Source organism: Artemia franciscana, chromosome 10 (genome assembly GCF_032884065.1).
Source record: "Artemia franciscana chromosome 10, ASM3288406v1, whole genome shotgun sequence".
In the NCBI taxonomy this organism is placed as follows: domain Eukaryota; kingdom Metazoa; phylum Arthropoda; class Branchiopoda; order Anostraca; family Artemiidae; genus Artemia; species Artemia franciscana.
Window position 1 is genome coordinate 27069842 of NC_088872.1, and position 23375 is coordinate 27093216.

At 36.6% G+C, this 23375-nt stretch overlaps 1 protein-coding gene across 1 annotated transcript in view; it reads right to left on the reverse strand.

The window, feature by feature from the left end:
* LOC136032001 (very-long-chain (3R)-3-hydroxyacyl-CoA dehydratase hpo-8-like) overlaps nt 1-23375 on the reverse strand; it is a 77903-nt gene that overhangs the window by 42768 nt on the left and 11760 nt on the right. Inside the window, exons 2-3 of the mRNA XM_065712068.1 lie at nt 14703-14823; nt 353-582 (exon numbers count right to left, since the gene is read on the reverse strand). Coding sequence (XP_065568140.1) covers nt 353-582; nt 14703-14823 — 351 coding nt within the window. The remainder of the gene's footprint in view (nt 1-352; nt 583-14702; nt 14824-23375) is intronic.

Below are 23375 nucleotides of genomic sequence, written 5' to 3' on the forward strand. Positions count from 1 at the left end.
TTCGCAATGAACTTTAGCATTTCGACTGTGTTTACTGGTTTTAAACTTTTTAACTAGTTCCATTGATTTTTTTAACTATTTTCCTATATTACGCAGAGATTTTTCTAAGTATTCTACATTATGTTTTTCCTTTCTTGAGCGTATTGATGCCATGATTGGCTTCATGTGTGATGCTTTTTCTTCTTCTTTTTTAAGTGAAACGCAACATCAGCTGTTTTAGTTGCGATAATCAATATAAAATAGAAAATTTTTAACATTTTTAAATTGTTTCTAAGCCTATAATGTATCAGTATGACTTAAAAAGGGGATTTTATTTAACATACAATTGTTTTTTCTTATAATATAAACTTACCGCAGGTACTTAAGCAAATAAGGAGTGTCTCCAAGAAGAGCAAAGAAATAAAATGAGTATCTAATAATCTCTGTAATGGTCCAAGCTATGAGTATTAGAGGGAGTCCAATTGAAGATTTGCTAGCATGACAATAATGGAGCCCAATCCAGACAACAAAGACTCTGGAAAACACCTGGGGTAGGACAACTCCAGTCTTTGTCGATACCATACCAAACAGTGAATGCAAAATCTAAAAAAGAGCATGATCAAATAGGCGTCATAGGAGTGCAACTGAAAGAATTGACTGGATACTCTACCATAAGGCCAATAAATGCTTCCACACTTCGATTTAACTTTTTTGTTACAGAGCTATACCCAACAAACTTTTTGATACTAACAGGGGAACTGATAAATCACAAATAAAAAAATACATTAATAACAGAAGAATAGGTAGCTGAATTCAGTCGCTGTCTTCTATCAGAAATCCAGGATCAGCTTATTTTGTACTCTCGTGCACTTGAACATATATATATATATATATATATATATATATATATATATATATACACACACACACATATATATATATATATATATATATATATATATATATATATATATATATATATATATATATATATATATATATATATATATAGATATATACATATATATATATCTATATATATATATATATATTATATATATATATATATATATATATATATATATATATATATATATATATATATATATATATATATATATATAGAGGAGAGAGAGAGAGAGAGAGAGAGAGAGAGAGAGAGAGAGAGAGAGAGAGAGAGAGAGAGAGAGAGAGAGAGAGAGAGAGAGAGAGAGAGAGAGAGCATGCAATGGGCAGCTTCAAATTGAAGCTAGGTTAAACTTTTAAAGTAATTCAGATATGTGGCGTTTCCAGATTTGCCTCTCACTCACTCGGACTATCTGTCTGGGCTTTTTCTACAATTAGCCATGGATTGATGCCCACAACTACTTGATTTTAATTTAAAATCATCCATTTGAATTAATTAATCAACCATTCCAATTCAAACTTGTGAATAGTCCGATTGATGACAGATAGTCCGATTGAATGAGAGGCAAATCTGGCATAAGCCCTTATTAGGATTGTACAAAAATGATGTCAGTTCATTTGTTGGTAGATAAGCTATCTATCATCCGTCCATGCGTCATTCCTAGGGCAGAACTAAGATAAATAGTCATAGGACTAAGGGATGGAAGAATTGGATTGATTTTGGGTTGATGCGTAACGGAAAATGTCCACTGGACTTGTATGCAAAATCTGGGACTGGGCCCAATTACCAAAATATTTTCTTAGAATAATAAATATTAGAAGTAAAATATCCTAAGGAATATCTTCCTGCAGCTTTAAAAATGCTGCCATCTGCTTTAATGAGCCATTCATATTTCTAATTCTATTGAGGCTGTGATTCTATTTTCTGTGTTTTCTTAGTGAGGGTAGGAACGGTATCATACGTAGTTTTCTTTAGTTTAACTTTAGTTTTCTCTTAAAAAAAAAATAGGTATCTCTTTACTCCTTTCTTAGTAGACATATTAGAAAGTTGCCCGTAGCACAAGAAACTAGTTTTGAAATAAGAAAAGTACAATTCTCATTCGATGCTGATTTTTATTCCTGGAAGGGTAGATGAATTCATCTGCCCTTCCAGTTTTTGCACCAGCTTTTCCATTGCATCAGTTTTCTTGTACAAAATTCGTTTATAAGATAAGCAATTTTAAAAATTTTGGGGGACTGACAACATCTTTGTGGTGGTATGCACCAGAAAAGAATTGAAAAACGACCCTGCTCCAAAAAGAACTAAGATCTGATTAGTTACAAAAACAAGCTGGAGGATAAAAGGTGAGCCCGTGGCCTTTCCACCACTCGACCCTCTCTCTTGCCATTTTCTGGCAAAAAAATGGACATATTGCACATTTTTCAACCAGAATCACGAAAGTAGTTTCAATTTGTGCGACTGGAGAGCCAATATAGACCTGTGGCATCTCCAAATTCTCTAACACCAACCCCTCCCCCTCCTACAAGTACGTCATCCCTGGCCTTTAAGTTAAAGAGTAGACATGTTGCACATATTTGAAGGTAGGTTGTGTGAGCCAAAATTGTGCAAGGAGTTTTAGTCAGTATTAAAAAGGAAAACTCGGCCCCTGCCCCTGCTATATCTCGCCCCTGCCATCTCCCAGCCATTTTCCTTTCTTTGGTCATAAGCAGACATGTTCCACCTTATCTAAAGCGGGATAACGCAGGTGTTCTCAATTTATATTATAAAAAACATAAAGTGGGCGCTAGGCTCCCCAATATCCCCCCAAACCTTCCATCGCCAGCTTCATAGCAGGAAGATTGGCATGTTGCACCTTGTTTGACCAGAATTTTTGTAGTATTTTTTATTCGTACTTTTGAAGAACAAAAGTGAGTAGGAGACCTTCGAGTGCAGTCCCACCCTTCCACCGTTGACTTTCATCACAAAGGTAGGCATGCTGCACCCTTCTTGATCAGAATCATGGAAGGATATTCAACCTGTATGATTCGAGGATAAAATAATTGGGACCATGCTCCTCTAAAAACACTCCCAGGCCCATCCACCAGTTTTTAGTACAAAAGTCAGCAAGTTGCATATTTCTGAACCAGGATAATACATGTAATTTTTCATATTTACGACCAGAGAACGAAAGTAGACCTGTGGCCTCTCTGACGCACCCCATCGCTCTCAATCTTCACTTTTTAGTAGAAAGATACTCATAGTATATTTTGTCTAAATAAAAAACTGCAATAATTTTCAGTCAGTATCATTTGAGGAAAAAGTGGACTGAAGGCCCCTTAGCCCTTTGTGAAAAGGAGAAACACAAGTAGTTTGTTTAAATCTGTATTATTGGAGAAACGAAAGTAGGATAGCTGCCCCTTGAGACCCTGCCCCTCCTAATTCCGACTTCTAAGTAAAAGGCTAGGGATGTTACATCTTATTTGAATCAAAACGTACATTTGATCTTCGATCTTTACTAACTTAGGCACAAAATAGGCCCATGCCCACCCCCACCCTACGAACACACCTCCCTTTTCATCCTACGAACTTTTCTATCTATATGATCAGAAATAATTGGGCCCTCCAAGACCAAATCCCATTGCCAACTTTTCAGCAGATAGGTAGACAGCCGTTTTAGTTTCATTAATCCGCATGAAATCGGTATGAGAATGATGATTTTCAAAGGCACATTTCCCTCTTCCAACATCGAATCTGCTTGAAACTTACGGAGTAAGTGATTTTGGGCCAAAGGGAAAATAGATACATTTTCAAGGGTATGCACCGTTTCTGAGTCCCAACCATCTTCCGCACTAAAATGCCCGCATTCACTGGGAATTTGGTGGGAGGGAATTTTCTCTTCCGTCATAAAGAGTGACTGGTAAGCAAGAGTCTTAAAGCTTGTTCCTCTTCAGGGACGAGGGTTCTCCCCTAGTGCCAATCGGTACACCTTTTAATTTTCTCTTTTTCATTCTAAGGCAGGAAAAGTGCTCTTCATACAATTGTTGCAACGATTATAAATAATGATACAACGCCATGACATATTATGGTAATCAAACAGTTCGTGGTAACGAACTGTAGTAAGGAGCGACCCGGCTCAATAGTAACCAAAACTCTAAAAAATGGAATTTTGATACCAATAGCTACATCAAAAGAATCGCATTTTAATGCTGGTTTTAAATATATAAGTTTCTCAAGTTTAGTCTTACCCATCAAAAGTTACGAGCCTGAGAAAATTTGCGTTATTTTAGAAAATAGGGGGAAACGCCCCCTAAAAGTCATAGAATCTTAACGAAAATAACACCATCAGAATCAGCGTATCAGAGAACCCTACTGAAGAAGTTTCGAGCTCCTATCTACAAAAATGTGGAATTTTGCATTTTTTGCCAGAAGGCAGATCACGGATGCGTGTTTATTTGTTTTTTGTTTTTTTTTTCCCAGGGGTGATCGTATCGACCCAGTTGTCCTAGAATGTTGCAAGAGGGCTCATTCTAACGGAAATGAAAAGTTCTAGTGCCCTTTTTAAGTGACCAAAAAAATTGGAGGGCAACTAGGCCCCCTCCCACGCTAATTATTTTCCCAAAGTCAACGGATCAAAATTCTGAGATAGCCATTTTATTCAGCGTAGTCGAAAAACCTTATAACTATGTCTTTGGGGACGACTTACTCCCCCACAGTCCCCGTGGGAGGGGCAACAAGTTACAAACTTTGACCTGTGCTTACATATAGTAATGGTTATTGGGAAGTATACAGGCGTTTTCAGGAGGATTTTTTTGTTTTGGGGGAGGGGTTGATAAGAGGGGGATATGCTGGGGGAACTTTCCTTCAAGAATTTGTAATGGGAGAAGAAAATTTCCATGAAGGGAGAGCATGATTTACTAGCATTATTTAAAAAAAAACAATTAAAAAATAAATGTGAAAAAGCTTTTTCAGCTGGAAGTAAGGAACAGCAATAAAACTTAAAACAAACAGAAATTATTACCCATTTGAGGGGCTCACCTCCTTCTAATACCTCGCTCTTTACGCTAAAGTATTTTTAGTAATTTCAACTACTTATTCTACGGCTTTTGTGATTCATGGGGTCATTCTTAATGAATTGGGATAAAATTTAAGCTTTAGTGTAAAGAGCGAGGTACTGACGATGGGGCGAATCCCCTCATATATGTAATAAAAACATGAGAATACAAAAGTTCTTTACGTAAGCTAATTTATAAGTTACGTAAATCTTTTACCAATAAAAAGATTCGTAAAAAATTAAAAGTTCTAGTTGCCTTTTTAATTAACCAAAAAATCGGAGGGCAACTAGGCTTCGTCCCCCGCTCTTTTTTTCTCAAAATCATTCGATCAAAATTATGAGAAAGCCATTGAGCCAAAAAAAAAAAAAAAAATGCAAAATTTCGTTTTAATTATTCCTCTGCGGAGAGCCAAAATCAAAACATGCATTGATTCAAAAACGTTCAGAAATTAAATAAAAAAAAACAAGTTTTTTTAACTGAAAGTAAGGAGCGACATTAAAACTTAAAACGCACAGAAATTACTTCGTATATGAAAAGGCTGCTTCCTCATCAACGCCCCGCTCTTTACGCTAAAGTTTTTTACTGTTTTAAAAAGAAGAATTGAGAGAAAGAGTCAAACTTTAGCGTAAAGAGCGGGGCGTTGATGAGGAAGCAGCCTCTTTCATATACGAAGTAATTTCTGTGCGTTTTAAGTTTTAATGTCGCTCCTTACTTTCAGTTAAAAAAACTTGTTTTTTTTTTTATTTAGTTATCAATAAAATGTCCACATGGCGTGGAGTCGGTGATGAACATAAAATGAAATCGTGTTCGCCATTAAGTACACACAAAACAACAATAGTTATTATATTTCAAACAATTAGTGGTAACGAACTATAAGTAAGGAGCCATTCGGTCCAACAGTAACCGAAACTCTGAAAAAAGAAATTTTGATTACAATTGATACATCAAAAGAGTTTGCTTGTTATGCTGATTCCAAATATGCAGGCTATATAATTTATCAAGTTTAATGTTGCCCATCGGAAGCTATGAGCCTAAGAAAATTTACCCGGCTTTCGAAAAAGGAGGGGAACACCCCCAAAAAGTTAAGCAATAATAAGAATCATATCATTAGAGTCAGCATATCTGAGAACCCTGCTGTAATAGTTTCAAGCTTCCATCTACAAAATACGGAACTATTTTTTGCCGCAAATATGTATTTATTTCTTTTTTATCCATGAGTGATCCTATCGAGCATGGTCCTAGACGATCGGGAGAGAGCTAGTTCGAACGGGAATCAGAAGTTCTAGTGTACTTTTTTAAATGACGGAATGCCTGTGGGAAACTATCCCCTCTCCCACGTCTCTTTTTCTCCAAAAGACATCCCATCAAAAAGTTGAGAAAGCCATTTGATTGAGCATAGTTGAAGGTCAGGGGAAAAGGCTGTAAGTTACGCAATTTGCCCATTGTTCACATTTAGTATTTGTAACTGGGAAAGATACGGATCTTTTTTGAGGGGTTGGGGTCCGCGGGGAAGAAAGCTTCTAGGGGAAACTTTTCAGGGAAAATTTAAAGTGGGGAGGCGGGAAGGGAATTTCCTGGCGTGCTTTGAAAAATGGTCAGAAATTAAATTAAAAAATTGTCTTCAACTGAAATTAAGGAGCAACATCAAAAATAAAAACAAACGAAAATTACGTATCTCAGTGGGGGGGGGCTCGCTCTTTAGGGCAAAGTTTCGCTTTTAGTCAAGATTCTTTAAGAAAGACTGCTCAAACACAAGGGCTATTGAATTTGAATGAGAAGTATTCTTAAAAAACTTAAGCCCTTTGTTGATTTGTTTTATCATTTTCTTTTTCACAGAAAAATACTTCTTGAGAAATACACCTTTTAAAGTTTTGAGGGTTTAAACACTGCGGCATTGAATCAATAGCGAAGAAACACGAGCGAATCATGGCTCTCCCAACACTTTTTTTGGCAAGGCTGACCAGAGGTGACTGCAACAATTCCAGTTGCCCTAACAACGAAAGTTTAATTTTCAAGACAACTAGACATACAAATTTACGGGCCCATTTTTGGACGCCACGAGTCTCGGTATTTATTTTTTTCGGTCAAAACACTCCCAGTCAAACGGTCCCTTTTGATATGAGCTGATAAAAAAAATACCGGCTTTTTGTTTTTGAAATTTTTCTGCCTTTGGTCCCTCTGGACCCAGAGACTTATGGACATAGGTCTCAAACTTTTTCGAAAAAAAAGATGTTTTCATGATTCTTTTCAGGGCCCAATTTTTGGGCAAACTAATGTTTTCATTTCAACTTGTTTTTGTGCATTTTATATTCCCTTCACCAAAGAATGTGCAGATATATGTTTCAAGCTGACCGAAAAACAGACTTGCTTAAAGAATCTTCCACGGAGGAGAAGGGGGTGGGTTGTGCCACCAACCTCCCGCGAGTGCAATTTGTCCTTGCATCAGGGTTCAACATGGGACTTAAGGGTGCAGGTTTCAATTTATTCAGAAAAAAAAGGTTTTTTGATCCACAATTTCGGGAAAACTAATTTCTTCGCGCATCGGGGTCTTCTTAGCCTAAGGACTTATAGATGTCAGTTTTCAGTCGACTGAAAAAAAAATTTGCCGGTTCCCAGGCTTAGTTTCCTGGTGGCAGTGTCCCCAACTTACGTTTTTGTATGTTCGGATTCCCCTTCCACAGGGACTCACAGATGAAAATTTGAAGTCGGTCAGAAAGAATCGATTTTTAGGCTCTATTATCGGGCAAACCAATTTTTGTTCGTTCTTTTTTTTTTTAACTTGGCCTAAGAAATTGAGATCATAAGTTTCGACCGATCGGGAGAAAAACTTTTTGGTCTTTCTTCGGGATCTATTTTGAGATGGGGGGCATTCCAATCAACCTGCTTTTCTTTACAATACGGCCCCTTTGTTCCATGGACATAAAGATGTTTTCAAAGTTTGAGTTTCAAAGATGTTTTAAGTTTCAAACCGGTCAGAGTTTTAAAGAAATAAGTTTCAAACTGATTAAAAATACAATTTTTAAGCTCCCTTTCACGAACGATTTTTGGGGATCCATATACCCAGCCTGATTAATTTTTTATACCACAGGTTACCCTGGCCCTGTAGGCTACAGATGAAATTGTCAAGCTAATCTGATGAACAATATATTTTTGGTCCGATTTTAAGCCCTACTTTTGAATAAACTGATATTTTTTTTCATTTTTTTATCCCTGTTGGGGTCCTTTTTACTCAAGGATCTTTTGCTTAAGGATCTAAGTTTGGAGGTAAACAAACAAAAAGTTCTCCCTTTTTTATGGAGGGGGCGTACCCAAAGTTAATAAATATTTTGTACATTAAGATTACCTTGCTTCATAGAATTACAGTTGTAAGCTTCTTACCGATGAGACAAAAATTTTACGGCCTTTTTTCAGACTCCTAGCACTCTCCCCATCAACCAAAAAAATTGAGGCTTCATTGACAAAGAGAATGATCGTTGAGAGTTTCAAGCAGGCCAGAACACAGCTTTTTTGGTCCATTTTGAGGGAGGTTCTGGGACTTACAAATGCAATTTTCATGCTGTAAAAAAGTTTTTGGATCCTATTTTTGAGCAAGCCAAAATTCGTTTTGGCTGTTTTCAGATACGTCAGGGTTCACTTGAACCAGCGACGGACCATTACTTACATATGTAAGTTCAAGCTGATTAAAAAAAATTAGCTCGAACTCACAGCCCATTATCAATGAACTCGTAACCTTTTTTTGTACACTAGGTTCTCTTCGGATCATGAGTTAGCGGACCCAAGTTCAAAGCCGTTTGGAAAACAAAGTTTTTCCTCATCCATTTTTTCGCCCCATTTACAGACGAACTGCTTGAAAATAAGTTGATTTATGAATTAAAATCCACTTGGCGAACTGTGATAAAAAAAAAGTTAAGAGCCATGGCTAATTGGAGAAAAATCCAAGACAGATAGACTGAGTGAGAGGCAAACCTAACATAAGCCTTTTTCAGAATGTATAAAAATGATGTCATTTCGCTTGTTGATAGAAAGTCTATCATCCATCCATCCTAGGGCAGAACTAAGGCAGATAGACATGGAATAAGAGTAATTCAAATAGTCTGTGAGTTCTAGATCTCGAATAAAAGGTTTTCAGAGATTTATGACTGACCCAGGTACTCTCCGATAAAAATTACAGAAATTACAAGCAGTTCGAAGAAAAGGTTTTGCTCTTTGTTAGGACCAACATTCGAGCCAATCAATGTCATTTGTGTCAATCTCCTCTTTTTTGTACATTAGGGTCTCTGTGGCCCAAGGACTATCAGATTAGAACCCCCAAGTGGGTTACTGTCTTATTCCTTCACTTGCTAAAGGTGGTTGTTACAAAAGCCACTTAAGTTACAAGCTGTCTGAACAAAACAAAATGGGCTTTCTTGGGCATTAATTTTGGGTAGACCAATATTTTTTCTTGTGTATTGGGATCCCCTTGGTCCAACGACTTAAGGATATAAGTTCCAAGTCCGTCAGAAAAACAAAAATTCGGCCCTTTTTGAGGTCAATTTTAGGGGCACCACATCCCAAACCCAAGATTCTGTTTTATATTAGGGTACTCTTGACAAAGAGATTTAAGCATGTAAGTTTAAATCCAATTGGAGAGAAAAACTTTTTTGGATTCATATTTAGGACCCATTCCCGACAAAATTTTTGATGTTCCATTGGCCCAAGGAACGATTCTGAATTTTTCAAGCTGACCAAAAAGCCAAGATAAACCATGCCTGCCTTTTTTCTACAACGGAACCCACCAAAGAACAAAGGGAAACTTGCCGTAACTTACGGCTCTTGCCCCTAGAGGTGGGCGGTCTTCTGATCCTCATATGCTTTTATTTTGAAAAAAAAAAAACATTCTAAGAACCTTCCAAGTATTCTGAGAAAAATAACTATCTCGAAATTTTGAACGGGGGAGAGAGTGCCTGTGGACAGAGGAGGCATCGCTCGGCTTGCTTGCCGAGCGATTGGAAATTGAAAGTCTTTTCCAAGTTTCAGTAAGTGGCAAAAACGATCAATAATAATAGCGCATGGAGACACTTTACTTTAATCGTGTAAATTTCTGATTTTTTTTTCTAAGGAAAAAGAAAAATCAGTAAGTCGTAGGAATAATGAAGAACAGAATAGTGAAACTTATGCACTATCTATATAAAAACACATTTCTAATCCAGAGCCATCTATTAGACTTCTGCCACAGGAATGAGCGAAGTGACAAACTGTTTTCGCTTAAAAACTAAATTGCCATAACTTCAAATGCCATGACACCATGACACCAGCGCCAAAATTCAAATTCAGGCATGAAGGGGTAGCAAAATTTGGCAATTTCTAAAATCAGAACTTAGGCTGAAAGAAAATCAATAATAGTTCCGTGGAAGGTATAAATACCAAGATGAATTTGTGTTTGGCGAATCGGCTTTGGCTGGAAACTTTATGAAAAACCCCACTGAAATATTTGAAATTCTCAAAGATATACGAAGGGAGCCCCCCCCCCCCAGGGCACTTGATATCTAGGCATGAGCGCCACTCCAAAATCTACAAGGAGGGGGGCAATTCACAGAGAAGCTGGAGGGGGGGGGGTACAAAATGTATTGTTCAAAATCTAAGGGGACAACTATGTTTTTATACGGTTCTTTCCAATGAAAATATCAAAAAGAGCATTTTTCAACGAAAATAGAAAAAAAAAAAAGTATTTTTCAAAATCTAAATGGCGCCAATAAGAGGGGGGCAGCATCGGTTTTAAACAAAGCATTGTTTTTAACAGCTTATAAAGGGAATATTTCTCATTCTCCTATTTTTATACTTTTTTGATGGACTTTATTCCCCAGGAATGTGGGCAACGCCTTCCCCCTCGGCTAACCTGCTCCAAGGCTGAGTAGATTCTTAATCCTGACATCGTTCTGATTCCAAAATTTACGTTTTGTCTATGTAAGGGCCATTTATATTTCATTTAGAAGGGCTTAGCACACTGACAGAAATAAATTGCTTTTTATTTTTACAGAGTGGGGCTACCGAACAGAACCGTCCCTGCTTTCACATGAAAGAAAAGGAGATGGGTGGTCTTCCCCGTACGTCCCAGCTAGGCATGTCCCTGCATTCCATCTTTAGATATTTCATTTTCCTTATAAAAAAAAATTGTAAACGAAATGGAAATTTGCAACTGAAAAACCCATAAATTTTGCACTGTCATGCACAATCAGTATTAACAAAAAAAAGCAGTAGCTAAATTCTCCTTTGGAATAATGATGGTAATTATAATTATTTCACTCAAAAGTGCATTTAATAAATCAAAGAGAAGAAAATTGGATGCAGACTTCCCATTTAAATTATGGAGCAGCATATGGCATATTTAGCATGAATCCAAAGATGATGTAAAAGTGAGTGAAGTACCATGCAAGCTAAAATATTTGAATCCTCTATTCGTCGAGTTTGATAACATATAATTATAATCCTTCGTTAACAGCTCACTTTGTAAATCGTAAAAAAAAATTCTTTCGTCTTTATGTTTATCAGATCCCCTAATGATCAAATCAAGAGACTAAACCATCGATAGTCCAGGAAATTCACGCTATTTTCTGATAGGAAATTTACGTATATATACATATATATATATATATTTATATAAATGTATATAAATATATGAATGCATAGAACATATACTACTACTAATAGTACTACTACTACTCACAGCTCACTGCAGCACCAAGCCATCTGAGGCCAACACAGCTTTACACGCTACTCCTTCGCCACAGTTTATTTAAAGTCTCACTCTTTACACCCTCCCAAGAAGTTCCCATTCACCTCAAATCTTTCCTTACGACATCCTCCCATCCCATTCAGGGATGACCTGCTTTCCGTTCGGCTGTGGACGGTTGATCAACAAAGACTATTTTGGCAATCTGCCATCCTTCATCCGCAGAATGTGTCCAAGCACCTCAACCTTTTTCTCATTACAGACCTATATAGTGGGATTTAGCCCTTTCGTACAGAATTGCTGTTTGAAATACGGTCAGCCAGTCAGGGACCCAAAAAAATCCGTAGGCATTTTCTTTGGAAAACACGTAGCAAATCCTCGTCCGTTTTTCTGAGCACTCACGCTTCATAACCATACTTGACCACCGTCATCATTGTAGCTACCAATATTATAATCTTAGTTCCCAGACTTATGTTCCTATTCTTCTAAACTGTTTACAACTGTGAAAAAAAAACCAGGGCCTTGACAATTCTACTTTAACATCTTCACCGCACCCACCGTCTTCACTAATTATGCTCTCTAGGTAAGTGAAGCTCCCACTTGATAAACCTTCCCATTGCCCATAGCAACTCTTCACCTTCACTTCCTCCTAGTCTTAGCGACTTAGTCTTCTTAACATTAATTTACAATCTATTCTTGCATCCTGAACTCTCAAAACCTTTAAAAAATTCATTCATTTTGCTACTAATTCCATCTAGGATACTTAAATCATCAGCATATTCTCAGTGTAGGGGAGTTTTACTCCCCCAATTCACTCCGTGTTCTCCCATTGCCTTTGCTATGCTTCTTAGGACAAGGTCTATCAAAATCATTCATATAAATGGGGATAGTAGGACAACCCTGCTTAACTTCTGATTTAAAACGGAACCAGCTACTACCCTTATTTCCTACCTTAACTACAGAAATGTTATTCTTATACACAGCACTAATTACTTTAATGTATTTACTTAGTATACTATACAAGAATATGAGCTTCGCTAAAGCTATTCTATCAGCTGAATCAATCGCTTGCTCATAATCTATAAAACTGAGGACTCCAAGGGTTTGACGGCTCACGCACTTCTCAATTATCAATCAAAGAACGAAAATTTGGTTGACGGATCCTTTCTCTTCATAAAACCACACTGTTTGTCTCGTAAAACATTATCTAGAGCATCTCTAAGTCTATAAAACATCATCATACTAAGTAATTTACTTCCTAAACAAAATAAGCTAATGTCTATCTAATTACTAAACTCACTCTAATCAATTACCTTTCTTACAGAGGGGTTTAATTAGTTTTCCTAAAATCGCTAGGTACTTCCCCTTTTTCAAAAATCACACTCATAATCTTCATTAATTTATCTTTAACTTCACAACCACTTTATTTAAAAATCTCGTTTACCACACTATCAGCACCTTGGATCTCATTATTTTTTAACCCTTTAGTACTGTCACTAATTCTTGGTCAGAAAAATGCTCCCTTCACATCCGAAGTGTCACAGACTTTTTCATTCTTCTTTATATCTTTCCCTGCAACTCCCACGATTTAGAAAATTCTCAAAATGTTCTGTCCATCTCTCTTTAACATTTTGCTTGTCACTAATTGTGGCCCCTTCCTATCTTTAACTGGGACAAGTCCAGATCGACTATTCCCTTTCAATTTATTAGCATGGCACTACAATATTTTACTATCATGCCGCATAGCTGCATCTGCTTGATCTTCAGCAATTGTGTCCATTGCTTCCCCTTGACCCCTCCTTAATTCATATTTTCTCCACTTTCTTTACATTCCTCTTATTTTCATTTAATCCATAACTCCATTGATTCTTGGACAAGCCTCTAATCCTCTCTATTCACAATAATGCATTTTCACTAATATTCCTAACTGCGTCTCTAACTTTCTTTCTTAAGATACCGTCAGTAACTTTAAAACCATTTTTCTATACCTAGACAACCTTAACAGTCTGTGACCATTACTGTTTTTTTATTTTTCCTGCACCAAATTTACCTAGGATAGGATATCATTTATCCCTATTTCTACTGATATTGGCATAAATCCCTTTACCATACGAGTATTAAATCCTTGCGTTTCTACCTGGAACCCTGTCTACTTGTTCCTGAGTCACTACTATTCATCTCATTCACTACTATGTCCGCCAGTCGGTTCTAAAGATACATATATTACTATGAGCTATGACTGATACCCTGCAATTTTTAGTCACAAAATGAGCAACTAGTATTCACTTATTAATACCTTCGCCACCTAAAAAAGATGAGCCCTTCTCCCTGTCTATTTATCCCATCCTTCTTGTCTGAGTAAATAAATTCTATACCACCTAATTTCATGTTTCCTACCCCTGGAATATGATTTTCTGAATTTCCTAATAAGTCTAGATAGAAGCGCGCCAGCATTAGTTAAGGCGCGCCAGCAAGGCTCCAGTGGTTTTCTGTCCCATAATGATTTATATTGAGAAATAGTCGATGTTGCAAATCTCCACGATAAATCAATTAAACTACAAAAAAATTCAAAGTTCCATCGACCAAGGCTACCTGATCTCTACGATTCGAACTGATTTGATGCCATTAAAAACGTTTTTCATTCACTTACCCTCTTTTGGATAACATATCTTGTCTTTTGAGATCCCTTAGACCTAGGACTTACAAATTTGGCCTGTACATGACCTGTAAGTTTCAAACCAATGGAGAAAAAAAATAATCATAATCCAAAGTATATCAAGTCCCCTCAAGCTCTTTGGTCTGGAACCGGAAGCCCGATTTTAGTTTCACAACAATCAAATATTCTATGTCTGACAACTCCTTTTGATCAGAGCTAATTGGGAAGTAGCTCAAGTCTAGCAGACCTTTTAACTTGGGCTGATTGAAAATATTCTAAGCTAGGTAAATACTTTTGGTCTTTGCTCATCAACAATATTCCAAGTCCTGTAATATTTTTATTTTTTATTTGGAATACCAAATCCTATGAGGAAACTGTGTTAACATAACGATCACAATCAAAGACAAAACAAAGGCTTACCTCAAGGATGGCCAAAGTTTGAAAAATTTTCAAAGGAATTTCCACGTGTTCCCATAGTTCTGTGATTGCAGTTGATCCGACAAAGCATTCTTTTGCAGCAACAAAGCCAATATAGGACCATCTAAAGTAATTCATGAGTGATTATTAACGCTAAACCAGCTATGAATAAAACATAACAAATGAATTATTTTGAACACTGTTTCAGACATTAAGGCAATCATAGAAACTAAGCAATCTCATTGTTAATGACATTTTCACTAATTCTTTGAGTGTTTACTCTTTATTTTACAGTTTTACTATTAATTGACACAATATCTTTTTTCATAGATGCGAATGACTTTTCTAGTCATCAGTTTTAATAGTATAGGAAACTCTGTTTTCGCTCGTTTTGAATTTTTGAACATTTCGCTGGTGCTCAACAGTTCCAAATGTCAGTCTTATCTAAGCATTAATTTTTTTAAGTTTAAAATGTGTTGCTTTTGTCTTCAAAAATGTCAAAATGTGTTGCGGGATCAGTTTCGGGGAAACTGATCCCCGAAAATAGAATTTCGTCAGTTTCCTCACAAAAGTTATAAAGGCTCAGCAAATATTTCAAATAGCTCTTTCAGTTAACATTTGGGAAAATAATATCTATTTTTTTTGTTGTTCTTTTTTTATTTGTATAATCCAATATTTTTCAGTGGTTTGGTTTTACAATGAATTGAGATTCTTAAATTTTACAAAACTGTTTGTTATGTTTAATTACATTTCTCTTTTTCACTCTTTAGTATTTTATTATCCTTAACCATTAAAAAAAAAAACAACGGATATAAAATCAACACGAAGTTCAGCAAAGAATGGTGAAATCCTATTCAAGAGCCTTAAACAGATAAAACAGATTTATTTAAAAGGAAAGAACACAATAGAGGTTTCCACAATCATTTACTGTGCTTAAGTACCTAAAACATCAAAACACTATTTTAAAGAGATTTAAAGATGGAGAAACAAAGTTAAGATAAAAGTAAACTACATTTACGTTGCCTAGGCAACGTGACATACTGTAGCAGCCCTTTGTCGGCTTCGCCAACAAAAGTGTTGAAGGAACAACACTATGGTCAGGAATCCAGGGAAGGAATTTAAACATGTTATATTGAGTTTGTAGCCAGTTGACCTTTAAATGTAAACATATAATGAACCCTCAAATGTATCGCAAACAAATAAAATGTAGACAAATTGGCACAAGTATCCGACTCCTGGTTTTCATTTTTCACTACAGACGGTACCCTTAAACCTCCCCCAACAAGGCAAAATCCAGAAGGTAAATCAAATGCAAACTAAGTTGCACAAGTTACTAACACTTCATTCTTGAAGATGACTGTCCCCTATTTCTATTAACCGTCCCTTAACAACATATTTTCACTTCTACATTCTTCTAAGAAGTGGAGATGTTACCGAACTTTTTATATCCTCAAATACACCAGAATCCAAAAATAGGTACACTCATTAGCAAATGATTCCAACCGCTCATCGCTGAATAGGATTATAGTATAAGGAGAAATTTTAAAAAAAATGCATATCGAACTTCAAACCAGTTGAAACTTACAAATAGTATCATAATTTTAATTTAAATCCTTTCTTTGAATGTGTACATTAAAACCGAAGTTGTCCAAGCCGCGAAATCTTACATGATGTAGCTCACGAAAGAGCTCAGAATTTGCAGTACAAAAGTATCAAAGCTAGCTGGTGCCATAAAGCGATCTATAGCTCTTCGTAATTACTAAATTGAAAAAAAAAAACAAATTTATTTAACTGAAAGTAAGGAGCAACACTAAAACTCAAACGAACAAAAATTATTCCGTATATGAAAGGAACTGTCCTTTCCTCAACACCTCGCTCTTTACGCTAAAGTTTTTTATTGTTTTAAAAAGTAGAGTTGTGGGAAAGAGTCAAACTTTAGCGTAAAGAGCGGGGCATTGAGGAGGGGACAGCCCATTTCATATATGGATTGATTTCTGTTAGTTTTAAGTTTTAATGTCGCTCCTTACTTTCAGTTAAAAAAAAATTGTTTTTTATATTTCATTTCTGAACGTTTTTGAATTAATGCAGGTTTTGATTTTGGCTCACCGTACATGAATAATTAAAACGAAAATTGCATATTAATTTTAATTTTTTTGCTAAATGGCTTTCTCAAAATTTTGATCGGAGAATTTGAGAAAAAAAAGGGGCAATGGAGGGGGCCTAATTGCCCTCTAATTCTTTGGTTACTTAAAAAGGCCACTAGAACTTTTACTTTTATTTACGAACGTTTTTATTAGTCATAAATATACGTACCTTACAAAGTAACTTAAGTAACGTTCTATTTTTGTATATTTTTAGTACGTATATGAGGGGGTTTACTCCCTTGTCAATACCTTGCTCTTTATGCTGAAGTTCGAATTTTGTTCCAATTCTTTCAGAATGACCCATAAATATCAAAGGCCCTTTAATTAGAATAAATAGCTCTTTTCAAATTAATTAAAATACTTTAGCGTTAAGAGCGAGGTATTGACGAGGAGGCAAACCCTCTCATATACGTAATAATTTTTGTTCGTTTTAATGGTGCCCCTTACTTTCAGTTAAAAAAAACTTTTTAATTAGCTTAACATTGTTTTTAAATAATGCTGAAAATCCAGCGCCCCCTTCATGGAAATTATTTTCCCTCGTGATAAATTTAGCCGCCACAGTCCTGGGGACTGTGGCGGATTAAGTCATCCTCAAAGACATAGTTGGAAGATTTTTCGACAATGCTGAACAAAATGTCTATCTCAAAATTTTGATGGGGTGATTTTGGGAAAAAATGAGCGTGAGTTGCCCTCTAATATATTTGGTCACTTGAAAAAAGACTAAAACCTATAATTTCCGTTAGAATGAGCCCTCTTGCAACATTCTAGGACCACTGGGTCGATACAATCACCCCTGGAAACAGAAATAAAAAAAAATAAAAAAAAATAAACACACATCCATGATCTTTCTTCTGGCAAAAAATGCAAAATTTTACATTTTAGCAGATAAAAGCTTGAAACCTCTACAGTAGGGTTCTCTGAAACGCTGAATCCGATGATGTGATTTTCATTGAGATTCCATGACTTTTAGGCGTTGTTTCCCCTTTTTTTTTTTGAAAATAAGACAAATTTTCTCAGGGTCGAAACTTCTGATGGGTAAGACTGAGCTTGATGAAACTTATTTATTTAAAATCAGCATAAAAATCCGATTCTTTTGATGTTTCTATTGGTATCAAAATTCCGTTTTTTCGAGTTTCGGTTACTATTGAGCTGGGTTGATGAGGGGGCTTTCCCCCTAATCAATCTCCCTCTTCGCACAGAAGTTTTTTAGTACTTTTGAAAAAGCTTCTTATTCTTATTGATCAGGAAATATGATTCAGGAGTGATTCTTTAACAATTGGGAACAAAAAGTCAAACTTAAGTGTAGAGAACAAGATACTGATCAGGAGGCAACCCCCCTCATATAGGGTACAATTTTTGTTCGTTTTAAGTTTTAATGTTGCTCCTTACTTTCAGATGAAAATCCTGTATTTTTATTTAATTTCTGATCGTTTTGCAAATAATGCTGGGAAATCCAACTTCCCTTCCAAGGAAAATTCCCTCCCACCAAGAAAAATTCAACAAGTAAAATACACCCTCACCCGGAAATTCCCCGGATAGTTTCATTCTCGTTTAAAATTGCCCCCGGAAAATTTCTTGCGAATGATTGCTACTACTACTGCAAACAACTCACTGCAGCACCAAGCCGGCAACATAGCTATGTACGCTCCTCGTCCACCCCAATCTATTCTAAGCCTTCCTCTTTACACATTCCCAAGAAATTCCAACTTCTCTAAAATCTTTCCTTACAACATCCTCCCATTCCATTTGGGGACGAACCACCTTTCATTCGACCCTAGATGGTTAGCTGATAAGGACAATCTTTTTCAATCTGTCATCCTTCATCCGCAGAACGTGTCCTAGCCATCTCATCCTTTATCTTATTATAGCCCAGAAAGTGGAATTGAACCAAATTTTTCGTACAGCTTACTATTTGAGATACGGTCAGTTACTCTGGTGTCCAAAACAATCCTCTGGAAATTTCTCTGGAAAAGATCCTGCAACTTCTCTTCTGTTTTTCGTAGCCTCCACGCTTCACAACCATACTCGACCACTGTCAACATTAATTTTCAATATTCTATTTTTAGTTCTCATACTTATCTTCCTATTCTTCCAAACTTTTGTCAACTGTGCAAAAACACAATGGGCCTTGGCTATTTTGCTTTTAACATCTTCACAGCACCCACCGTCTTTACTACTAATACTACCTGGGTATGTGAAACTATCCAATTGATCGATCTTCTCGTTACCCAACATCACTTCTTCACCTTCACTTATTCCTAGTCTTAGCTACTTAGTCTTGACATGAACTTTAAAACCTATTCTTGTACCTTGAAATCACAAAACCTCTAAAAGTTCAGTCATTTTGCTAATATTTTATCTAGGATGCTTAGATCGTCAGCATAAACTAAGCCCAAGAGAGTTGTACTTCCCCATTTGATTCCGTGTTCTCACATTGCCTTTACAGTGCTCCTTAGGACAAAGTCCATCAAAGTGATCCATATAAACGGGGATAGAACGCACCCCTTAACTCCTGATTTAATACCAAACCAGCCACTAACTTCCCTTCCTACATTAACCACAGCAATGTTATTCTTGTACATAGTACTGATCAGTTAAACGTATTTATCTGGTATGCCATACGATGATACGACCTTCACAAAAGCTACCTAAATCTACAAGACTGAGGACTATAGGCGTCTGATGAATTAGGCAATTATTAATCTAAGAGTGCAAATTTGATCTACGCATCCTCTACCCATCCTAAAACCCCACTGTTCTTCTCTTAAAGCTTTATCTACCGCTTCTCTAAGCATAAGAAGCATCATCATACTAAGTAATTTACCTATAGAAACCAGGCTAGTGCCTTTATAATCACCAAGCTCACTCTTATCACCTTACTTATGGAGAGGTTTAATTAGGAATTTCCCGAGATCGCTAGGTACTTCCCCCTTTTCACAAATAATACTCATAATATTCCAGTACCTTTTCTCTAACCTACCAGCCACCATATTAAAAAAATCGTTTACCACACAATCATTACCTCGGGCCTTATTATTTTTTAGTCCTTTTGGCACTGTTTAGCCTTTTAGCACTAATTCTTCCTTACAAAATAAATCTTCCTTCAAATCCAAAGTGTCAAAAACTATTTCATCCTTTTCTATATCTTTTCCCATCACGTATCCCGATTTCTCAATCAGGGTTTATCTTTTTCTCTATCTGTAACTCTATCACGGTTTAATACATTCTCAAAATGTACTTTCCATCTCACTTTAACTCTTTCATTCTCATTATTTGCGGCCCTGTTCCTATCTTTAACTAGGACAAATCCAGATTGACTATCCCCTATGAGTTTATTGACATGCCAGTACAATATTTCACTATTATGCCGTCTGGCTGCATCTTCCAGATCTTCGTCAACGTTATCCACGGCCTAAATTTAACACCTCCTTAATTCTTTCTCCACTTTCTTTACATTCCTCTTATTTTCATATAATACATCACTCCAATAATTCTTGTACAGGCCCCTCCTCCTCTCCATTAAACATAAAGCATTTTCTCTAATACTGATAGCGGCGTTTCTAACATTCTTCCCTAAAAAACCATCAGCAACTTCACAAACTATTTTTCTAAAATTATTCTATTCATCTTCTACATTGCCAAATTTTAAACTCTCAAGTTTAGTATCCAATGGGTCCTGAAAAATTTCCCTCAAGTTCACATCCTGGAGTCTACCAACGTCACAACTTCATAGAAGGTACTTTACTTTCCTAAATTTCAGATTTAAATTAACCCTAGGCACTACTAGATCGTGATCTTTAATTTTAACATCAATAACAGCACTCCTATATACCCAAGCCTCTTGCATTTATCCTGCCATTCTTCAGTTTAGAATACTACAATCAAAAGGGTTAGCTGTCTTAGCATCATGTGAACACCATGTTAATTTATGAGCCATTTTATGACCAACTACTGTATTGGTTACAACTAGATTGTTATGTCTACAAAATTGCTGCAGTCTGTAACCATTACTGTTTCTTTTTCCTACAACAAATACACTAAAACTTTCACTAATACTAATCTCACTATACACTAATACACTTTCTTTTCCTACACTTACTTCTACCAGCCTGGGCTTTAAATCCCCTAATATAAATACTATATTTTTACCTGGAACCCTTGCCTACTTTTGCTCTAGCTGTAAGTGAATTTTATCTCAGTCAATACTGTCTCCATCAGTTGGTTCTACAGAGGCATATACTACTATGACTGAAACCCTGCACCTTTTAGACATAAAATGAGCAACTAGCATTCTATTATTAATACCATCCCAACCTAAATAAGACTTGGCAGGTTCCTTATTCATCATGAGCCCTACTGCCTGCCTATGCACCCAATTCTTCCTGCCTGAGTAAATCAATTCTGCATCATCTGATTTTATGTTTCCTACCCGTGGGATGTGAGGATCTGAAATGTCTGAATTCAGTTCAAAGTGTCTGAATTTGTCAGCCAAAATGTTGATACGACAGTTGTTTTTTAACTTCATGATAATTGAAGGTGCAATTTTCGCATTCTTTAAATCATTGAAACTATTATGGCTTCAGGAAAAGCAATGGTCCCAGAACCAGTGCAGGACAAGGAATAACATATCTTCTCAAGTTTATAAGAAGCGCTTAAACCAGCTTAGAAACAAACAGCAGGAAGTCCCGGGGCCTTCAGTTAAATGCATGCTTTGTGCGATCCCAGGTCCTCTTGGTCACAACATAGTGTTCCACAACATCGACTTAGCAGCTTCCTTTTTCATCACTAGCCCTTCTCCCTGCCTATGTACTCCATCCTTCCCGCCCAAGTAATCAAATTTTATATCACCCAGTTTCACGTTTCCTACACCTGGAACAAGAGTTTCTGAAACTCACAACAAGTCCAGTTTGAAGCGTCTGAATCCAGCTGTCAAAATGTTTATATGATAGTTGTTTTCTTAAAACTGTAACATTTAAAGTTAAAATTGTCCTTTTTTTTAAATCATTGAAATCAATAGAGCCTCACGAAAAGTAATAGTCTCAGAACCAGTGCATGACGGAGACTAACACATCTTTTCAAGTCTACATGAAGGGGTAAAGCGGCTTTAGAACCAGACAGCAACAAGTCCCTGGGACCTTCAGTTGAATGGAGCCTATGTGTAATCTTGGGCCCATCTTGGTCACAACATGGTTTCAAGCACTTGGCGATGCTCTCCTATCAACAAGAGTCGAAATCCAGCACAGACAATCTCAAGCATATTACCTGAAACTCATTATATATTCATGCCTACAAATATTGTACTACTACAGGGAGGCAGCCCATTATAGATAACATAGCCAGGAAGAGGTTTTTCAGTCCAAAAAAGCCGAACAAAACCAATCAAAACCACAAGAATTGTCCATTAATTGGAATCCAATGCAAATGCTGGGTCATTTACTAGGTTATAATTTCCTCAGGGAACGCCACTCCTCAAGGTTACCCTACAGCACTATGAGAAGCCATACTGTTGCTTAGGAAAACTCTTGAAAGGTTCACCCTGAAGCCACTATGAGGCCAAACAAGCAGGATTGTCCAGTCAGTTTTAAAAAAGGAACTACCTTTAAAGTCTTTTGCAAATTCTCATTTGGAAAAATTTTAATTTCTGATCGTATTTAAAATCAAGCCAGAAATCCCCCTTCCAGAGAAATTTTTCCTGGACATCCCCCTCCCAGTAGAAAGTTGCTCCTGCGGAGAATTTCCTCGTGGAGAACTTTTCCCGCGAATAATTCCCCATGGAGAAATTCTCCCCTAGGAAATATTCCCTCATGAAAAGATTGTTCAGACAATTCAGTCCCCGTTGAAAATATTCCCCGGAATAGCTCCAGATGCAAAAGAGAATCAGCAACGTGAAAGCAATTAAGACCAATAAATAAAAATCGTATAGAAATCCTGGCAAATTCCCCCAGTGTAAAACTCCGGCTGGGACGTTAACCTCTGGAAAAATTTACCCTTTGGAAAGTCCCCCAAATAAAAATACCCCTCCCTCTCAAAATGTACATACACTTCTCAACAACAAATGCTATCAAAAAGTCCCAGTTCCCAGTTCCAAAATTTGTATATGGGTATATGAACTACCAATTAATCCTTTCATCCCTTTGACTCCAAAAGAGTATCTTGAGATAATCAGAAACCCTTCATCCTCGCCTGTAATGAAACCCCTGGGAAATAAAAATGTCTTCCGATCAGTTAATAACCGGTACTCCCTATTGAAGTCCGGAAGTGCGGGTACTTGAGCTACCTATCCCCAGCAGTTTAAGGCTCATAGGCCGATAGGTATCTATACAGCTCTTCCGACTCACCCCCGCGCTCTTCTGCACAATCTAATTAATTTCATGAATCAAGCGCTTTTCTACTATCTTCATTGTGCTTCAGTGATCACTAATCAATTTGTCTCTTCTTAAAGATATCTATAGATGCCTTAAATGTTTTTCTATCAATGTGCCAAGATAGGTTAGAATTCAGCATTGCAGTGTAGGTATTTAGTATATTAGTC